Below are 18,879 nucleotides of genomic sequence, written 5' to 3'. Positions count from 1 at the left end.
GTTCCTCAGCGTTTACAGACTTGGAGCACACGTGGGAAGCAGATCGCTGCACTGATTTGACGCCGCACTGTTTAGCCTTCTCACATTTTGTTCATATTGTAATATTATGAACATTAGAGAACTTTCTACACTGCATTTTACCGTAAACATGTAATCGTAAGGAAGCTCCATCGAAGTGAATAACGATCGCTGTGCGATGCCTAAAAATGAAAGCCTATTAAATACAAATTCTGTTGCCGTGTGACACAATAATCACTTTCTCAGGAATATGAAGTCTTGATGAAGGAGTCAAAAAATGATATGTTTTCTGTGTTTCAGAATGTTATTTACTATATTTTTTACATCTTATGACTACAACTATTTCTTTTTTAAACATTTCTATTACATGCATAAAACAGAAGGAAGGAAAAGTGGAATGCGTGGTAGGAGAGAAGATGACGCTACGTGCTAAGATGGGATTTCTGCTGCGTAGGGCTCAGGGGGCACGAGGTCAGCGAGGCGCCCTCACTGCCTGACGCTTAGCGGTGACACGCAACCCCGGGGGTGTGAGTGCGCAGCTTGGCCTGACCCAGGGAATGATAATTAAAATGGACATTCTCTTGTGGCTGTTTTCTAGCTGTTAATAGACATGTTCTTATCAATTTTGGCACAATCTTAAGATTTATTGCACACATAATTCTAAAGAACGTTGCTATTTTATAACATAATATGAATGAAAGGAGCTGCCCCCTAAAGTAGCTCCAGCCCTTATGCGTTTATTATATAATTGAAAACATGGAAACTATGACGCCAGGTATTTACCAGTGTGTACAAAGCTTGTCGATGTCCTCTAGGAACGTTTTTGGGGACTGATTTGGTCCTGTTGGAACAGCTGCTGTAAGAGGCGTTTAGGAAATAAGGTCCTGCAGGAAGCTGAGTGTGGTCTAGAGTCCGAGGAGCGACTGGCGGTGTCGGGGTGCCACGCGGGAACAGGCTCACCTCCTGTCCCGTTAGCTTCGGAGTGAACCGAGTGCAAGAGAATTGATCTTTCCCCCAGTTAACACAGTGGTCACAGAAGTGTACAGGGCCCCACGGGCTGTCGCTGGTCCTAGGAAGGAGACCAGTGGGGGCGGGGGGAAGGAGTCTGCCTCACCGGGAGGGAAGGGAATGGGGAGAAGGGAGGGGCGAAGGATCTGCGCACACGGAGAGAGGAACCCCGTGTCTCAGATGGCTTCTAAAGCTTCATCTGCTCTGTGTGATACTAACCTTATTTTATGTAGATATCATCAATTTGTACATGATTATTGTACTCTAGATATTATTCTAGGTATTTTAAGAATTTACGCACTGTCACGTGGAGGTATCACTTTTTGAAACAACGCTTTAGACCTTAGTTTTCAGTCCTGACTTGTGTCTGTAAAGCTACTGGTGGGGGTGATGTCATATATAATTCTCTTTGTTCCTTTTTTCCTGTTATATGCCAATCAGTGCCATTCCCAGTCTTAGTAAGGATTTGATGTTTCCACGTTACTAGTTTTAGTCATCAGATTGTTTTATTTTGTGATATTCTAGCCATCAGTAACTTGACCCACACCTGGAGTAACGCAGGCCGGGAAGAGCCTCCCCAAGGCAGGCCGTCCTTCCCACACCCCACATGGTTTTCACTGGGGGACAGTTATTTGGATTTGGGAGCCGACTATGAGAAGGTGATTGTTAGTGGGTCTTCTGAAATAAGTTCATTTGGAAATTATAAGTATAGATAGATTTCTAAAGTATTCTTTCTCTAGAAAGAAGTTATTTCTAAAGTATTATTTATCAATTGAAAGTTTAACTTTGGCGTGCTACTGTTTCTTTGAGTTGATTATATTTCTTTTTTTTTTTTAAGGTAAAGTGCAAGTTAAGAGTTCAGACATACAAGTTGGAGACCTCATCGTAGTGGAAAAGGTTGATGCATTTTTACTATATTTTAGACACGTGTACGCGACTCGTTAACATTTAGCCTGATTGCGAGTAACTTTTGAATATGAAGGAAATTGTTTGAGGCATTTATTTTAAATCTTAACATTTCTGTGTAAGATTTGCTGTACCTAAAGAAGAACGTAGATTTTTTTGTATAGTCTGTTTTGCTAAAGTACATTTCAGCGTGTGTAGGCGAAGTCATATTTTGCCTAATGTAAGATGTGTGTTGACTGCCTAATGTGGCATTATCTGAATTATTTCATTTGATCAAAGAACTATATTAGTTGGAACCTATTTATAGAAGAATACGTTTCAGTTCCTAGAACTTGCTTTTACAGATAGATATGTTACACGTAATTATTGGATGTTCTTATGGTTTAAAACTTAAGGAAAGGTACATGGAAGTCAAAGAGGATTAGAAAGAGAAGACTTAGGTGAGTCTGGGAAGAAGCCGTTGCCGGAGGCCGCGGGGGTCGGGCCGCACACCGCCCGGCTTCGGGCGGCCTGAGGTGCTGGCGGGCCACCTGGAGAAGTGCTTCCCCAGGTCGTCCTCCCCGGGGAACGGTGGCTGGAAGGACAGTCTTTTTCTTTTCTTTTCTTTTTTTTAAGGCTTAAGAACAAGTTCTTAAAAAATATTGAATGGCAAATTTTAAAAGGCCTCTTACAGAGGAGTTTGAGCCCTTGGTGCTAACTGGCATCCAGGCCACATGGGAACGTCCCCACCCCGAGCCACCTCGTGGAGATATTTAGTTCAAGGACATCTTCCTCCTCAGTATGAAAGTGGCCTGCATCTTGTTACATTATACTGTACAGAGTGGTTTGGGGTATGTTGTTCGATCTTACCAAAATGGATAAAATTAGACATTGATTTGCAATTCATTTGCATAATATTTGTGGGTATGGATACTGTAAGTTACCAACTTATCAATTACTAGATTTCAGGTGGTTTCTGTTGTAAAACGCTCTCGTGAACATCCTTGTACGTTATATGCGTGTTTCTCTAGGACAAATGCTGACAACAGAGGTGGCCGAGTGTATGTTAGTCATCTAAATTTTGACGTGTTCTTTTCAAACACCAAAGTTTATTGCCTCACGGCTTCTGTGGTCAGCGATCTGGGTGAAGCCTAGCTGGGTCTCCCTGCCCCTCTCAAGACTGTGGTCAAGGTGTCAGCCAGGTGGCTGTCACCTTCAGGCTCCATGGGATGGAGCGGATGCCGGCAGGCCCGGGTGCCTCGGTAGGCCCGGGCGCCTCGGTAGGCCCGGGCGCCTCGCTGGGCCCAGGCCTGGCCCGTTCCTGGCCGTGTGGGCCACTGCGCGGGCAGCTCACGGTGGGAAGGCGGAAGAGAACGTGACAGTCGCAGGCTTTGAGACCCGGTCCCTTCGCCTTCCTGTTTTCCGTCCGGCTTTGCAGAGGCTGCCCAGTGCCCGTCGTGGCGTGTGGACCGAGATGGAGTCCGCGCGTCAGTGAGGGCTGTTCCGTCTTTTCATTCTTCCGTCCTATTCCGCTCCTTCCTCTCCTGTTCACTCACTTCTCGCCTTTGCCGTCGAGTTCGACGCAGCGATGGCTCAGCTTCCCATTTGCCTTGTGTCCTCCCATGTTCGCTGAGTGACTCGAAGCCGCCTTTGCCGCATTTTCAGTGGCCGTCGCCGCTGTCGTGGCGCGGATGTGCACGTGGGTGGACGTGGAAGGTGGCGCTCCGAGCCTGGTCTGTGGTTCCTCTCGGCGTCTCTCGGAGGACCCCCGCAGGTGTATTCCCCGTCGGTGCGAGGGGCTGGGTGGGTGGCGTGGGCCTTCGTCGACGTCCAGGCAGGGGTTTGACGTTAGTGTGAAGACAGTTGCACGTCTGTGTTGGTGTTTGTCGTTTCAGTGCTGTAGTGGCTAGCCCGCGCGGACGACACTCCAGGAGTCGATTAGTGTTTCATGCAGGTACGGTCAGGTCGCAGCGTCACGTGTGTAGGGCAACGAAGGAAATCCCCAGTATTGTCTCCCAGCTTAACAAGGAAACCTAAGATGTAGCTAAAGTCTTAGACAGACATATCAATTCGACTATTATCCCTGGAGGAACACGTCAAGTAGGGTAACTGTTTAGAACCGGACCTTCCAGAAGCTGAAGGTTACGTCTCCGAAGCCTGGGCCATTGCAGAGGCCCCTTGGGACAGAAGCGGAACTGGGATGTAAATTGGCACTGTCATGAGGCGTCCCGCACTCGTCGTGGGGCCCAGAACTAACTCCAGCAGGAAGCCGTGTCTGCTGTGTTTAAGTAGCTGGATTGAAAGACTGTTTCTTTATTCTATTTTTCTGAGGTAATGCAGTTTAGTAAGTATTTTAAGCAACTTAGTAAGTACTACAAAGTATATTTGAATACCCAGAACAAACACTACAAAAAATATGCAGATATATACAGTCTGAGATGCTAAATTGGAATGCTGAATAAACTAAATAATGCTAAATAAACTAAAATGGAATCCTAAAAAGGAGTCAGTGGGATGGGGGTATATTCGGGGGGTGGGGAGGTGCTTTTTCTGGCCCAGTACCGTTGATGAGATTTTTCCGTTTCGGTTGTGTGTAGCTGTACTTTATTTGTTTGTCGTTACATAGTATGTTTTTTATCCATCCTACTGCTGATGAATATTTGGGTCGCTTCTAAGTTTTGCCATTAGGAATGGTGCTTCTGTGATGCCGTGGCTCTTGGCTCACCTGCGTGCACCTTGCTGTCACAGACATACCTGGAGTGGAATTGCTGGGTTTGGGGTGTGGTATGTTCCATGTTAGTAGATAACCGCAAATGATCTTGCAAAGCGATGCTTCGGATTAACCCTCCGATCAGCAGTGCATAAGCCTTCCCGTTGCTTTACACGTGGGGAGCACGTGGCGCCGTCAGGCTTTATAAGTTAGCACTGGCGACGTGAATGTAGCGGTTGTGTTTGCGACGTGCATTTCCTTGAAGGCTGGTGAAGCCGGACCGCTCCTCTCCTCGTGTGGTTCTGGATATCTCCCTGATGTGGGAGGCACCTGTTAAAAATCCCTTGCCGTTTTCCTTCTGAGGTATCCTTTCTTTTCTTATCAGTTTTTAGGCGTTTTTGTGTTCTGGATGGGTCGTCTTTCTATTGCAAATAGCTTTTCTTTCCTATGTGTTTTTTTTAATGGAAATCCTTAATTTTAACGAAGTCTACATTATTATACTTTTAACTAACAGTTTTTAAAAAATTTTTAGTGTTGGGGACAGTCTTCCCTACCAAAGTCCTGTGAAAGTATTCTCCATATCATGTTTTAGGACTTTTATTGTTTTGATTTCGACATTCAGAAGTCTAATTCATCTGGAATAGGTTTTTGTGTCTTGATCAAAGTAGAGGTCAGGCCCGGCGTCCTGCCCTGCCCCCGGGAGTCTGATTTCCTGAGCCCTAGTTCCTGCAGAGACCGCCGTGTGCCGTGTCCTCGTCGTGTCCCCGTCGGGCGCAGTTCCGTCTTTCTCGTGCCCCTGGCGTCCTTCTGTGTGCGGGCCTCTGTCTGCAGTCTCCGCCTTCACAGTGGCATGACCCTCTGTCTCGGCGGCCCGTATCCCGTCTTAGTTCCTCCAGTTTAATATTTGAGTTTGGCTGCGTGGTAGACTCAGCCTCCTTGTGTCTCGCGTGCTTCTCGGTCGTTCTTGGCCTCTGCTCCCGCACGCACATCAGGAGTACCTTGTCAGTTCCCACAGCACGTGGTGAGGTTTGGGTTGGGTTTATGTTACACAGGGCAGTTTACGGACACTGGACGTCTCTGCCATACGTTCCAATTTCAAAACATGATACATTTTATTTAGGTTTTATTTAATTTCTCTTAGTAATGTTTTATCGGGTTTATTTAGAGGTCTTGCTGTCTTTTATTAGTTTTGTTCTGTTAGTTTTTTCTTATCACATCTGAAATGAGCATATTTGAAAAACTATTTACTTGCTGCTATTTGTTCCTGGTGTTTTCTGTGTCATTAAGTGTCGTTCTGATATTTGCTCGCATCCTCTGCTTTCTTTGGGGTTCATTGGCTGTTTTTTTCCTCCTGCTTTCAAGAGGATATTTAGCTCTTTGTGTATTTTTAGCCTCCTTTCTCTATTGTACGCGTTTAATTGTGTTTATTTTCCTCTTAACGTTTTCCTGACTTTGGCTGTGTTCCACACATATTGATGTGTTGAGTTTTTATTACCATTCAGTTAAAAATATTTTCTAATTTCCATTTTGATTTCTTCCTTGACCTAGGAGTTCTTTAGATCGTAACAATTGCCCTTCTTTGTTCACATTAGGAAGAAGTAGCTCTGTCCTACAACATGTTTCTTTCAGCTGTAACAACTTATATTTGGTTTTTTTGCTCACTGATTGACAAACAATCCATTTCTTAGATCATGTGTAGATAAATCTTTATGTATATCAAAAAACATAAGTAATTCATTAAGTATTCTTAGTCTTTCTATATATTTTGTCTTTAGTATGATATAGCTTTCCCAGTGGATAGAAGTGTCAGTAATAATGATTAAATAAATGTATGAATAGTGACTTGTAAAATTTTTTATGTGCCGTACAATACTTTTGAGTCTTTTCTGCATTGTAAAAGAATATCTCTTCACATTTGTGGAATTCATTTTTGTTTGCTCAGTCATACATTTATTCATTCTATCAAAATTTATTACATGTTTTATTTATGATATGCTCCGTTTTGTATTAGGCATTTGTATTGGAAGAATGCTATCCTCACTTTTAGGGTCATTTAGACTAGCAGGGAGGATGTAAATTGTATAAGGCAGCCACTGCTATGTTGTATGTATGAGTCGAGGTGCAGTGGAGGCCACAGAAATGGCTGCTCTTATTCAGTGTTCTTCAGAAATGGAGCAGTTTTCAAGCCATCGCTAAACACCATTTATGTGGGTCCGTAACTGCGAAGAGCCGCAGAGGGCGAACTAAAATTCGAATCAAAGCAGTTCTAATACGAACTATAAATGTTAATCGCTTCAACCTAAATTTTTATCATAATATTTTGATTAGTTGTTTTTACTGGCTACTTCTACTTTGGAATGTAATTGTGTTAATTTGTAAATGTGCATATAGATAACTAATATTTTATATTACTCTCTACAGAATCAAAGAATTCCATCGGACATGGTGTTTCTTAGGACTTCAGAAAAAGCAGGTATTTTTATTTTTATTTACATTTGCTGATGATTTGGTATTTTGGCTATTTCATTTTCATTTTGAGAAGGAAAAGTTAAATTTATTCTCAACAACTTTCCTTTGAATGGTAATACATTGAATTCATTAATTTATAAATTACATTTAACTGTTGATATTTAAAGTAGTGATTTTACTGTATGTGTTTATTTTAAAAATATAATCCTTTTAGAACCTATATTAATTTCAGAAAAATATAGTCCTTTCATATCAAACGACTGTTTTCACTCAAATCTTTGTTGATCTAAATAATTAAAGGACGTTACTCAAAATTTGATTGCTGTTCTGCATTTGCAATTTTATTAATTCAACAAACACTCACTCACCACTGACGATGTACCAGGCACCCCTAGAGGCTTGGGACACAGGAGAGCGAAGCCAAGGTGCCCCTCAGGCCCGCCACCCGCTTCCTTGTGGGGGCGCCACACCGCCCGCCACGTGCCTTGGTTGTGCGCGTGCTGCGGGCGGCCGGGGACCAGGCGGAGTGCCTCGGCCAGTGGGAGTGGGAGTGGCTTCACGGAGACACTGGAGTCTACATGGCCAGGGCTTTTGACAGAGGAAGGGTAGAGGCGGGCGGCGAGGGGCGACGAGGTGGAAGCCTCTGTGGTCAGGGAGGAAGCGGAGCTGGAGCCCGGCGCCCTAAAACCCAGCTGCGTGCGCCCGCCCCTGGCACACGCGGCCTGGCCACCTGGGCATGTACGTCGCCGTCTCTGAGCGCTGGAGGTTTACCGAAGGACGTCCAGAGGTCTGCCTGGCACGTCTCACTGTCGAACAAATGACAGTATTTTTATAGGAAGCTCCGCATAGGATTGCTTCTTGTAGCGTGAAAGCTCTAGACAGGTCAGAGTTATGTTTTAGTGTTGTCGATTTAGTTTTCTTTCCATTTACAAAACAGCATCTTTTTAAAGTGACATTGTAAGTCACGGAAAGAACGAGGCGATTTCTCCTTTGCCAGCCGCAGTCACGCTCACTCGCACTGCCAGGTGGGGCTGCCGGTCACACAGGAGCTGGCCTCGCCGTGCAGCCGGGCGGCCTCCGTGCGCTCGGCACGGTCACCGCCGCGTGGGGTTTGACAGGACTTTGTTTTCCCAGCGGGGCAGAGGCAGGAAAGCCACGTGCCGTCCGTTGCCCTTTCCTCTTGGAAATACAGCGAGGGTCCTTTTCCTGTCCAGTTAGATGGGGCCGTGTGTGCCTTGAGGGCTGGCCGAGGAGGCTGGCCAAAAGTCGCCTGTGCCCCTGCCAGCCCCAGCCTTTACCTCTTGTGCAGTCACGACTAGGCCGTGACGAGGGTGACCTTGGAAGCCGCCTGTCAGCTTAGGTTCTGGAATGACCGTGTGGAACAGAGCCCACTCCCGTCCCTTACCAGATGGACTCGACGTGAGAGAGGGACGAGCGGCTCTCTAAGTCCCACGTTCTGGCTTCACCTGGGGACAGGTAGTGCTCCCTCGGCGCCCGCAGCACTGCAGCCGGGCGGGACGGCGTGTGGCCCCGCACAGGCACGTGGCCTGGAGGCCCCCAGGAATGCGCAGAGCTTGCTCCGGCTTTATGGCCACCTGAGGGAGCTGTGACAATCACCAATTGCCACTGATTGTTTCTGACACTTCCCTGGGAAAACAGTTTGCAGTGCATGAGCTCTGTGTCAGGTCAAGCCCTGCCTGTGGTCACGGGGTGTGGGAGCTCTGAGCCCAGTTCCGTCCCCCTCCGTGGCCCCTGGAGTGTGGGTTTTCTCGGCGCTGTGGAGCCGTGGGGGTGGGTGGGGTTAGGGAACGGGGCAGGTCCAAACTTCAGCAGCTCCCTCGTCGTCACGCTCCGTTTCTTGAGTAAATGCGCATCTCTGATTATTTTCCAGAGTTCTGAGTTAGTTGCTTTGACAGTCTGCGCTCGTGTTGTCGTCAGAGTCGTGGAGAAACGGGCTTTCAGGGAGTTTTACGCCGCCGTCCCTGCTCACACCGCCTGCTCATTTGTGGCTTGTCTTCGTGTATAAATATGTTCAGTCTGACCAATAGCAAAGATGTTTCCATTTGGAAGATGCTCCTATATTAATTGCCCTTTTAATAATTGCGATAGAAGTATATGTATCATGAAGAATGTTATCCTAATATGGAGATGGTTTTAGGTAATTAACTTGAAAGAAATGGATTATATGGGTTGAGTTAGGAGATAAACGATGAAGAGAAGTCGGCATTTTAAAGCTGGAAGATAGTTACAAATGTCCCTTTTTCAGCGGAGGAATCCGAAGGCCGGAGACCGTAGATGCCTTGCAGCAGATGCTATGACTGACAGCAGCTGTGGAGCTTCTCCGGCCTTCGTGGTCTCTTCGCCGTTTCGTTGCTGTCTGTGGTAAGACAGCAAAACGGAAAAGGCGCGTCCGGCCACTGAGCTGCTCTCTGCTGTTTTCATTCCAGGTTAATAGCATTAGGTCCAAATTGCTCTTTCAAAAACGTTTTTTCTTCTAATTTTGCTATGCGTTCTATTGTAGGGACAGTTACTTTGTAGTGTGATGATACTTAATATTTTGGAGATCATGTATTTCTTCGAGAATCTTAAAAATGATCCCTTGTTCTCCAGAAAAATGTGTGTGATATACACGTATGCTAAATTTTAGGTTGTTTTGCACATTTTCGGAAGGGTGTTAATGGACCTGAGTTTAGGACCCTGCTGTAAGTCTTTTTTAGCCGACGACGGTTCTGTTACTTCCTCAGTTTTATTTTTTCTGTTAAATTTAAATTGTTGAAACAGTTACGACTTACTCATATGCAGATATTAAAATGTCAGATTCCTATTTCATGCTGTTTTGCTTTTCTTTGTAAAATGAATCAAATAGCTTCCCAGCTGTATAAAATTTGTGTTATAACATTGCTTTTAGTCAAGGATTCTTAGCTTGGGAAATTCTGCTCTTATGAGTTTAATTATTTTGAGTGTTTTATCTCGTTGTCAAAAGTACACATATTTAGAATTTTTTGTGTGTCTTCAAATACTGTTTATGTTATTTTATTACTTTTCAGTTTTATTTTAGCGTCAGAAAAACCTGATAGTATACTGTCTGTTATAATAAAAACCTTTAAGCCCTGGGCAGCATAAAAGTCCTAAATCTATGCTGCGCGTTCGAGCTTGGACAATAGCCGCTGGGCCTTTGTCAGTATAGCTCAGCGAGCCTCTTCAAGGTGTCATATTGACCGTGTATTAATACGGGGTGGGTATTCTATTGGGCCGTCAGCTGATTGTTTAGAATGTAAATGAAGCTGTTGATGGATCTGGTGACTGATGGCTTAAATTCCAATTAATCAATTGCTTCATCAGTTTCTTAATTCAGATCAAATATCTCCTGAATGCACACAGTTCTTTTAGTGGTATTAACAGAAATTAATGCTTGAGAACTAATTTTCATCAATCTCTTATAAATGCCAATATCTTTTTCACTTGTCTCTTCAGCGATGACATTATAGTTTAAGTGTTTGAGACGTATTACAATAGCTCGGCTGTCACTTGTCGGTGGGGCGAGGGGTAGGTAAATGACACTGGACTCATCCTCATTCTCTCTGCGGTACTGTTCATCTTGCCATCAGCTTAAAAATTTCATGCATGGTCATTAAGTCATATAAATGATTTAGAATTAAGTGTGAGGGCACGCCGTCCAGTTTCCCACTTCTCCGAGAGCTGCTGGCTTTCCGAGCTCTGGCAGGCAGTCTCCTGCTAGTCCAGGGTAACTTAGTACGTTATGTGACAGACTCACGCGCTCCGCCTCGCAGCTTCCCGTCAGTGACTTTATCACCACCTGATGCGGCTCTCCTATGTGACACATAGACTAGTTGGTCTTAATTTGATTGTCATTAAACCTGTCCTTTCCTTGTCAATTATACAAAATAAAATCAAGTATTCATAAGAAGTCTGTAACAGGATATAAGCAGACCAATTTGATAATTCATCTCTGCTGAGCCTTAACCGGCATCAGCCGCAGCCAGTGCTCGCTGTTCAAAATTAGTAGCTGTAGTTCGCGGGAGACAAATCACGTCGGTCGTACGTCTGATCTTGCTGCAGTTCTCTCTGTCTCTGTCTCTCTCCCTGTCTCTGTTTTTAAGTCATATCAGGTCATGCGAGGTTAGTGATGTTAACTGCGACTGAAGATAAACAGTATGTCAATTTCCTGTAAATTTCCAAAAAAAAAAAAAACCAGCATAGAATTATTTAGCGTCAAACATACCTTTTTTTTTAAAGAAAGGCAAATATATCGTTTCCAGTTTTTAGCAAGTTTACAGAAATCCAGATAAGATAAGCTCTCACTTTTAGAAACAAAATGTTTGAAATTTAAGAGACCCCAGAGACTCCCACTCTTTCTCATTTCGCACAAGCGGGCCCAGGCTGGGGGGGTAGCCATTGGTGTGGCATCGCGTTCCAGTGTGTGTCAGACAGAGCCTGGAACCCAGGCCCTTTAAGCCCCCTTTCTGTTTTATTTTAGCACGCGCACACATGCACGTACACACGTGCGCGCACACACGCACAGGCGTGCATATACTCAGATGGCCGTCTCAGATGTGCTGTAGTTGATAAGCTAGATGGCTGGAAAACCTCTCCACGGCGCTCAGTCCCATGATGCCGTAGTAGGGTGAGCCGAGCCCAGCGGCTCCTGGTCGCGGTGGCCGCACCGTGGTGTGGGATGGTTCAAAGGGTAAGATGGAACAGCGGGGGGTGGGGGTTCCGGGCACGACTCAGGCGCTGGACTGCTGGCGGCTGCGGGCGGGCAGAGCGCGTTGGCTGGCAGAGCCACGTTTGAGCAGGAGAGGGCGGCGGTCACGCGGGCCCCCCAGCCACCTTCACCGTTTCCCCGAAGTTGAGGGAGAGTTAGCTGAATACCTGAGGACTCCCCGCTTACTGGCAGAGTCTAGTAGATTTTCCCCTGAATTTGACGACACGACTCCAGAGTCGGTCTTAGCTTGCCGCGGTGCCCAGGAGAAGCTGCGTCAGGGGGCTCGAGCGCAGGGCAGTGTCGGGGCGTGATGCGGGGACCTCACCTCCGCACCGCGGGCCTTGGGCCAGCATCAGCCCCTCTCCCACAGTGCTGGAGAACCAGCAGTGTCTCCAGAAGTTTCCAGGTGTCTCCTGGAGGGGGACGGATTGCCCCTGAATACAAACCACCGAGGACTTTATTATTCATTGATGAGAATCCCTACGGGAAGTCTCCACTGTTCAGTTAACGTGTCTTCTGAGAGTAATTGTTTTAGCATTTCCCAGTGAGGACAGACATCCTGCGGCATCTGAGCCGTGGCCTTTCCCCACTCCATGTAGGAGAAGTGCCTGCAGTGCTGACAGTTCCTGCGGCTCCACGTTCTCACCGGCATTTGGTGTCATCGAGTTTGGGCTTGTCACTGGGGTAGCAGCATGGCGGTATCTCACTGCCGTCTTAGCCAGAGTCTCCCTGAGCACACAGACGTGGAGCCTTGTCATGTGCTTTGCCATCTGTGTGTCGTCTTTGTTCAGAGTTACATCTTTAAACATTGTGTGCCCCAGAACGTAACCCAAGAATTATTTTAAATGCATTAACCTTTTAAATTATGTAGAAAACAAGATTTAGAGGTACCAACCAAAGTTACAACAATTCTAGGTGTTAGACTAATGATGACATTTTTCCTTTAAATGTAGTGTCGCTTAAATCACGTAGGAAGCGTTAAAGTGCGCTTCCGAACCATCGCTTCCATGACTCTAGCTTTTACAATCACCCGGGCATCGACCGCTCCAGTCTGCTTCAGGTTACTGTCCACTGACCTTTCCCTTCACCTGTGGGGCTCCCTCGAGCATCTCCTGCAGGGCTGGTCCAGCGGTCCAGACGCCTCGGCTTTTGTGTATCTGGGAATGTCTTGATTTCCCATTTACTTTTGAGGGACAGTTTTGCTGGATACAGGATGCTTGGTTTTCAGTTCTTTCTCTTTTAGCACTTTGACTGTATCGGCCCACTGCCTTCTGGCGCCCAGAGGGTCTGACGAGAAACCCGCAGACCCTCCTACTGAGGGCCTCTCGTGTGCGATCCTTCTCCTCTCCCGCGCTGCCTTCCAGATTCTCTCTCCGTCTTTGCTTTTGCTGAAAGTTTGATTATAATGTGTCTCGGTGTGGGTGTCTTAGGGTTCATTGTATCTGGATTTCATTGGACCTCTTGGATGTGTATATTCATGTCTTTCACCAGATCTGGGGAGCTTTCAGCCATTATTTCTTCAGGTATTATCTCTACCATTTCTCTCTCTTCTGGGACTCCCATGATGTGTGTGTTGGTCTGCTTGCTGGTGTCCTACAGGTTCCTTAGGCTCTGTTCACTTTTTCTTAAATCTTTTTTTTTCTTTCTGTTCCTCACACTGGGTCATTTTCAATGTCCTATTGTCAAGATAACCAATTCTGTCTTCTCCCTGCTCAAATCTGCCTTTGACTCCCTCTAGTGCATTTTGTCTCACTGCAGTTATACTTCATAGACCTTGAATTTCTTTTTAATTAAAAAATTTTTTTTTCTTTTTATTGATATTTTCATTTTGTTCATACATTTTCTTGACTTTCTCCACGTCTCTCTTTAGTTCTTTGGACATCTTTTGGATAGTCGCCGTCAGGTCTTGCTCAGGGACAGCATCCGTTGATTAATTTTTTCCTTTATATTGACCCTATTTTCCTGTTTCTTTGTATGCTTTGTGGGTTTTTTGGGTTTTTTGTTTGGTTGGTTGGTTTTTTGTCGAATACATGGCATTTTAATCTAATAATGTGGTAACTCTAGAAATGAGGTTGTTTCTCAGTGGTGGGACAACTGTAGAATAATAATAACGGCAGTGGAGTAAGACCCCTGAAATACTGCAGCTCGTCCTGTGTGCGCGTGCGTGGACACACACACATACCTAATTGTATCCTCCTGAGGATGGCAGGGTACCTGCTGATTGTGTTGAAATGTGGGTAAGTAACAGAGTCATCACTTTCCTCAGGGAGTGTTCCACCAGGCAACCAAACCAAACCCACAGAGCAGGAGCCTCTCCTTTACATTCTAGTCGAGCTAAATGATGGAAAGAATGGATAGCCGACTGCCTTCTGTGTCCCCTAGAGCAGGAGTCCCCAAGCCCCTGGGCCGTAGACCAGTACCGGCCTGTGGCCTGTTAGGAATGGGGCTGCCCAGCAGGCGGTGAGCGGGGGGCGGGCATCTGAATTCGCAGTCGCTCTCCGGCGCTGGCATCACCACCTTAGCTTCACCTCAGGTCATCAGGCATTAGATTCTCATAGAAGCACTGGTCCCTGGTCCCAAAAAGGTTGGGGACCCCTGCCGTAGAGCTGTGATAGGTGTAGGCATTCAAGCACGACGGGCTGTTGACATCAAAGCAGACACTGGACACTGTGCCTCTGGCTGGAAGCAGGCCAGCATCGCTGGTCAGTGGAGTTCGAGCTGGGCACTGGGTGCAGGAGCTGGTGGTACTGGACCCACAAAGGGAAGGGGAGCCGGTTCGGCCTGGACCACAAGTGTTTAGCTAGCAACATGCAGACCTGGGCCTTTCAGCAGACAAATCAGATGGGGGCGTGGGGAGGGCCCACAGGTGACGAGTGACGTTGACGCATACCCAGACAGGCGGAGCGCACCGTGGTGTCCAGGCGTGTACACTGGGTGATGGGCTGTGAAGCAGATAAAGGCAGTGCCGGTGCCCGTAGTCACAGTGCTGCTTTCCAGGGGGGCGGGGGTGTGTGTGGCCGCGGCACACGCAGGGTCCCCTCTGGGACGCGCAGCCCACACAGGTATCACTATGGTGCACACGCTCATGCAGCTCTGTGGCTCGTGCTTTACAGTTAAATTTCTTAAAAAAATCAAAGATTGCTGGAAATCAGTTTGTGATTTAACCACTCTAATTTGTTATTTCCTCTCAGATGCTTTTATTTTGGGGGATTGCTTTTTTAAAGTTTGATTTAATTTGGCTTTTAAATTATTTAAAACATGCATGTTTCAGAATGGACAGTACAAAACGGGACGTATTCAGAAAGGGGCAGCTTCTACCCAGCCGCTTCCCCATGCCCTCCTCCCTCCTGCTAGCCACACGCGCATGTGCGCACGCACACACACTCACACGACGCGACACGACGCCCCCGTTCTTGCATAGAAGGTCGTATTCTGTATGCGTGTTTTCCACCTCACTTTCCTCATTCAAAGCAAACACCCTAAAGATCTTTCGTGGTGTGTGGAGGTCTTTCTCATTTCTTTTCCTTCTTTTTCTTGGACTGCTGCGTCTGCTCTCAATACACTTGGTTCTGTCATCATGTTCTCCACTCTTTATTGTTATAAATAATGTTACACGATGGCCTTCTGTGTGTGTCATTTCGCGCATATGAAATGTGCTCTTCTCTCCGAGGATGGTTCCAAGAAATAGTATGATAGCGTGGCGAAAGGGGAAATGGATTTTTGTAATTTAACATTTTTTTACGTTGAAAATTTGATAGTGTCGCTATGATAATTGCTCTTTCCAGGGGTTTAGCATTTTAGCTGTGCTTTTATTATTGACTCTGTGTTTTATGATGGTCCATCAGATATTTATCAGCAAAGTCATATCATGTTCTTTTCGAGAATTTACTTTTGTTATTAAAACATGAATTAAAGGTAAAAAATGATCAGTGTAGTCTTTCTAAAATAAAGCACAATTAGTATTAAACTACTAGACAAGCACACCAAATAGGAGATTAGTGAGTAAATAGAAAATGACTTCGATCTTTTTAATAAACTCATTTCGTGAATCAAATAAAGGCTTCTAAGGATTTCCGTTTGTGGGACTCTAGGTACGTCACTTCCGGATCCCGTCGTGCCATGGAATTTTGGTTCGTGAGCACCTGTAACTCAGGAGTTTTTCTTCTCTAATTCTAAGGCTCGTGTTTCATTCGAACTGATCAACTCGACGGGGAGACGGACTGGAAGCTGAAGGTGGCGGTGAGCTGCACACAGAGGCTGCCGGCCCTGGGGGTGAGCACCGTTGTCCTCACGCTTAGCGATCGTTTCCGTGCAGTGAGCGCATTTCTGTTTACACGAATTAACTTACTTAATGCACTGACAGTTTTAAAAAATAATTTCTTTATTACTAATGGAGGATCCTTAAAAATTATGCCAGAACAAGTGCTGTGGTGTCTTAGCACGTAACCCGTTTTAGGTGTCGTTTCAGGAGCCCCTCTCGGCCTGACACCGAGCTTTGCTTGCTTTTCTTCCCCTTTCCTTTTTGTTTTTCTTTTTAAATCCTCTCGGTTGTATAATCTTTAAAATGGAGAACTGGCGAGGGTTAGATGAGTCCCTAACCGACTTGACTTGCTCCCTAGGAGGCTCCTCCAGACACTGCTTTGAAACCGGTTCAGGCTGCCCCGCCCTGCCCCGCCCCGCCCCGCCCCAGAGACCCACCTGTGCACAGCCTTGCCCTTGACCCTTAGGAAGGAGTGGAGTGTTACTGCGTCTCCTGGAGTCCGGGTAGTGGACGCTCCGGCCTCTGGCTTGGCCTGTGCTGAGTTTTCTCTGCCCCTGGGGAATAGGGTGCAGATGGCGTGAGAGGGAGCAGGGCTCCTGGGCTTCGTGTCCTCAGCGATCTGCAAGACAGACCCCCAAATGCCGAGACTCTCCTCGCCTGGGACACACCTTTTTTAAAAAAACAAAACCGCAGTTGTGGCCATTTAGTGTTTATTTTGTGTCACAGGTAGTATTTATCCGAATGAGAGAAACTTCATTTTATATGATTTGCTGATAATTCAGTGGAGAGTAAAGAAAGATTGGCATTATCTCAGAACGACCTTTGACCCATGCGGTTGTTGGTTAAGGAGGGTGTTTGGGTACCATGGGTCTGGCCACTTCCCATTGGTGAGTCGGCTTCGGATAGGACAGGAGTGACCGCCGCTGCCGCCTGCGTGCCTCACTTAGCGCCTCGGCTGCGGGCCCGCCCTCCTGTGTGCTGGGCCGTCAGAAGCTGTTCGGCTCTGTAAGACCTGGAGACATTTTGACTCTTTGGGTGTTTTCGGTTTCCTGTGCTTTAGGCAGTCCTGGGTTTAAAATTCATCTTATGTTGTATACATCTTCTCTAAAATCTGTCGGTCATTGATGAGAGTTTGATTATTCTTCCCTTTGTCCCCTTATTTATTATCAGATAGTAATGTGGTCCACGTAACATGTCTGTCCCAGGGACACCGTTGTATCTCTCCTCCTCCCCCCCTTTTTGCAACCCTTTAAAAAATCTTTTTTAAAAAGCATTCTTACCCCCAAGGGACATACAGAACAGGGTGCAGGTTGCTAGATTTAAACCACGGGCCGTCACCGTGGTCCCCTTCTCAGACACAAATACTCGAATATCTCCTGTTTTATGTTAGTGCATCTCTAGTCTCCATCAGTCCTCAGGTCAGAAGTTGTTTTTGAAAATTCCCCAAACTGCTGTTCTGGGCCCAGTAGCCCAGTAGCACACCAGTCAGGTAATTGGTTTTCCTGTGTTCTCTGCTGGTTTAGTTAAAGTCTGTAGAATATTATGTATAATTTATGTGGTCTGGGTTAAAGCGCAGGAGGGAAGGGAGAACCTGCTGGACCAGCTGAGGAAGGGAAGAGAAGTCGGTTTTGATGGTGACTCTTTCTCACTGACCAGCTCACCTTTGCCCCTTCACGGGGCAGGGACAGCTAGTAAGTCATTCTGTCCCAAGTCAGGAATGCAGCACCTCTTCACACGGAGTGTCGGGAAACTGCACCCTGCTTTCCAGAATGGCTGCACCCCTAAACGTTCCACCAGCATTGGGCGAGGGGCGCAGTCTCTCCACACCTTGCCAATGTTTGGTATTATTTTTTATTTTTGTCATTTCGATAAGTGTGTAGGGATGTCTAGTTTTCGTTTTCCATAATGGCTAATAATGCCGAACATTGTTTCTTGTGCTTGGGTACCATCTGTGTATCCTCTTTGATGAAATCTGTTCATGTCTTCGTGGTGGCTTTTGTGCGATACCCTAGGACGCTCTTCCTCCACAGTCAGGCACGTGCAGAGAAGGCGGTTAGCTCCCTGCTTCCGCCTGTGCAGCTCCCCTTCATTTCACTTGCGGTATTGCATTGGCGGACATCGCTAATGCTGTGTTGATCTGTGCTGCGTTGGATTTTTCAAAGGCCTTTCTGTTTCTGCTGTGAGGACGGTATAGTTTTCTCCATCGACTGTTAATCTTATCACTCTCACGGCCTGACCGTGTTCCGGCCTTGTATTCCCAGGATCAGCCAAACCCCCTCTGCTCATGCGCAGTGTCCTTTTCATGTCCTGCAGTGTTCGATTTGCTGATAGTTTGTGAAGGATTTTTTGTGCCTATGTTCATGAGGGATATTTGTCTGTATTGTGTGTGTTGTAATGTCTTTGGTTTGATATGTAGGGGGATGCTGGCCTCATTAAATGAGTGGAGAAGTTTTTTTGCCTCCTGGATTTTTTTGAAGTACTTGGTATTGGAGTGATGTATTTCTTTTTTAAATATTAAACAAATACACATTCGAAACCAAGGGAGTTTACTTTGTGGGAAAGTATTTAATTGCGAATTACCTTTCTGAATTGGATAATAGAGTTAATCAAATTTTATGTTCATTGGGAATTTATGGTTTTCAGTGAATTTATCCATTTCATCTAAGTTGCCAAATTTAATGGCATAAAATCCACATTCGATTATTATTTTTAGTGGCTATAGGTCTCCTCTTTCATTTTCAATATTGGTAGCCTCTGTCGCTCTCGCTCTCGCTCTCGCTCTCTTTCTGTGTCTCTCTCTCT

At 46.0% G+C, this 18,879-nt stretch overlaps 1 protein-coding gene across 6 annotated transcripts in view; it reads left to right on the top strand.

Moving 5' to 3' along the window:
• Window positions 1–18,879, top strand: part of ATP9B (ATPase phospholipid transporting 9B) — a 157,254-nt gene that overhangs the window by 38,875 nt on the left and 99,500 nt on the right. For all 6 annotated transcript variants that reach the window (XM_039839358.1, XM_039839349.1, XM_039839342.1 and 3 more), the window contains 3 exons: window positions 1,865–1,923; window positions 7,043–7,094; window positions 15,994–16,088. In XM_039839358.1, coding sequence (XP_039695292.1) covers window positions 1,865–1,923; window positions 7,043–7,094; window positions 15,994–16,088 — 206 coding nt within the window. The remainder of the gene's footprint in view (window positions 1–1,864; window positions 1,924–7,042; window positions 7,095–15,993; window positions 16,089–18,879) is intronic.

Source organism: Pteropus medius, unplaced genomic scaffold (genome assembly GCF_902729225.1).
Source record: "Pteropus medius unplaced genomic scaffold, Ma_sr-lr_union100, whole genome shotgun sequence".
Taxonomy (NCBI): Eukaryota; Metazoa; Chordata; class Mammalia; order Chiroptera; family Pteropodidae; genus Pteropus; species Pteropus medius.
Note: the sequence above shows the minus strand (reverse complement) of the source record. Positions and strands in the feature narration are given on the sequence as shown.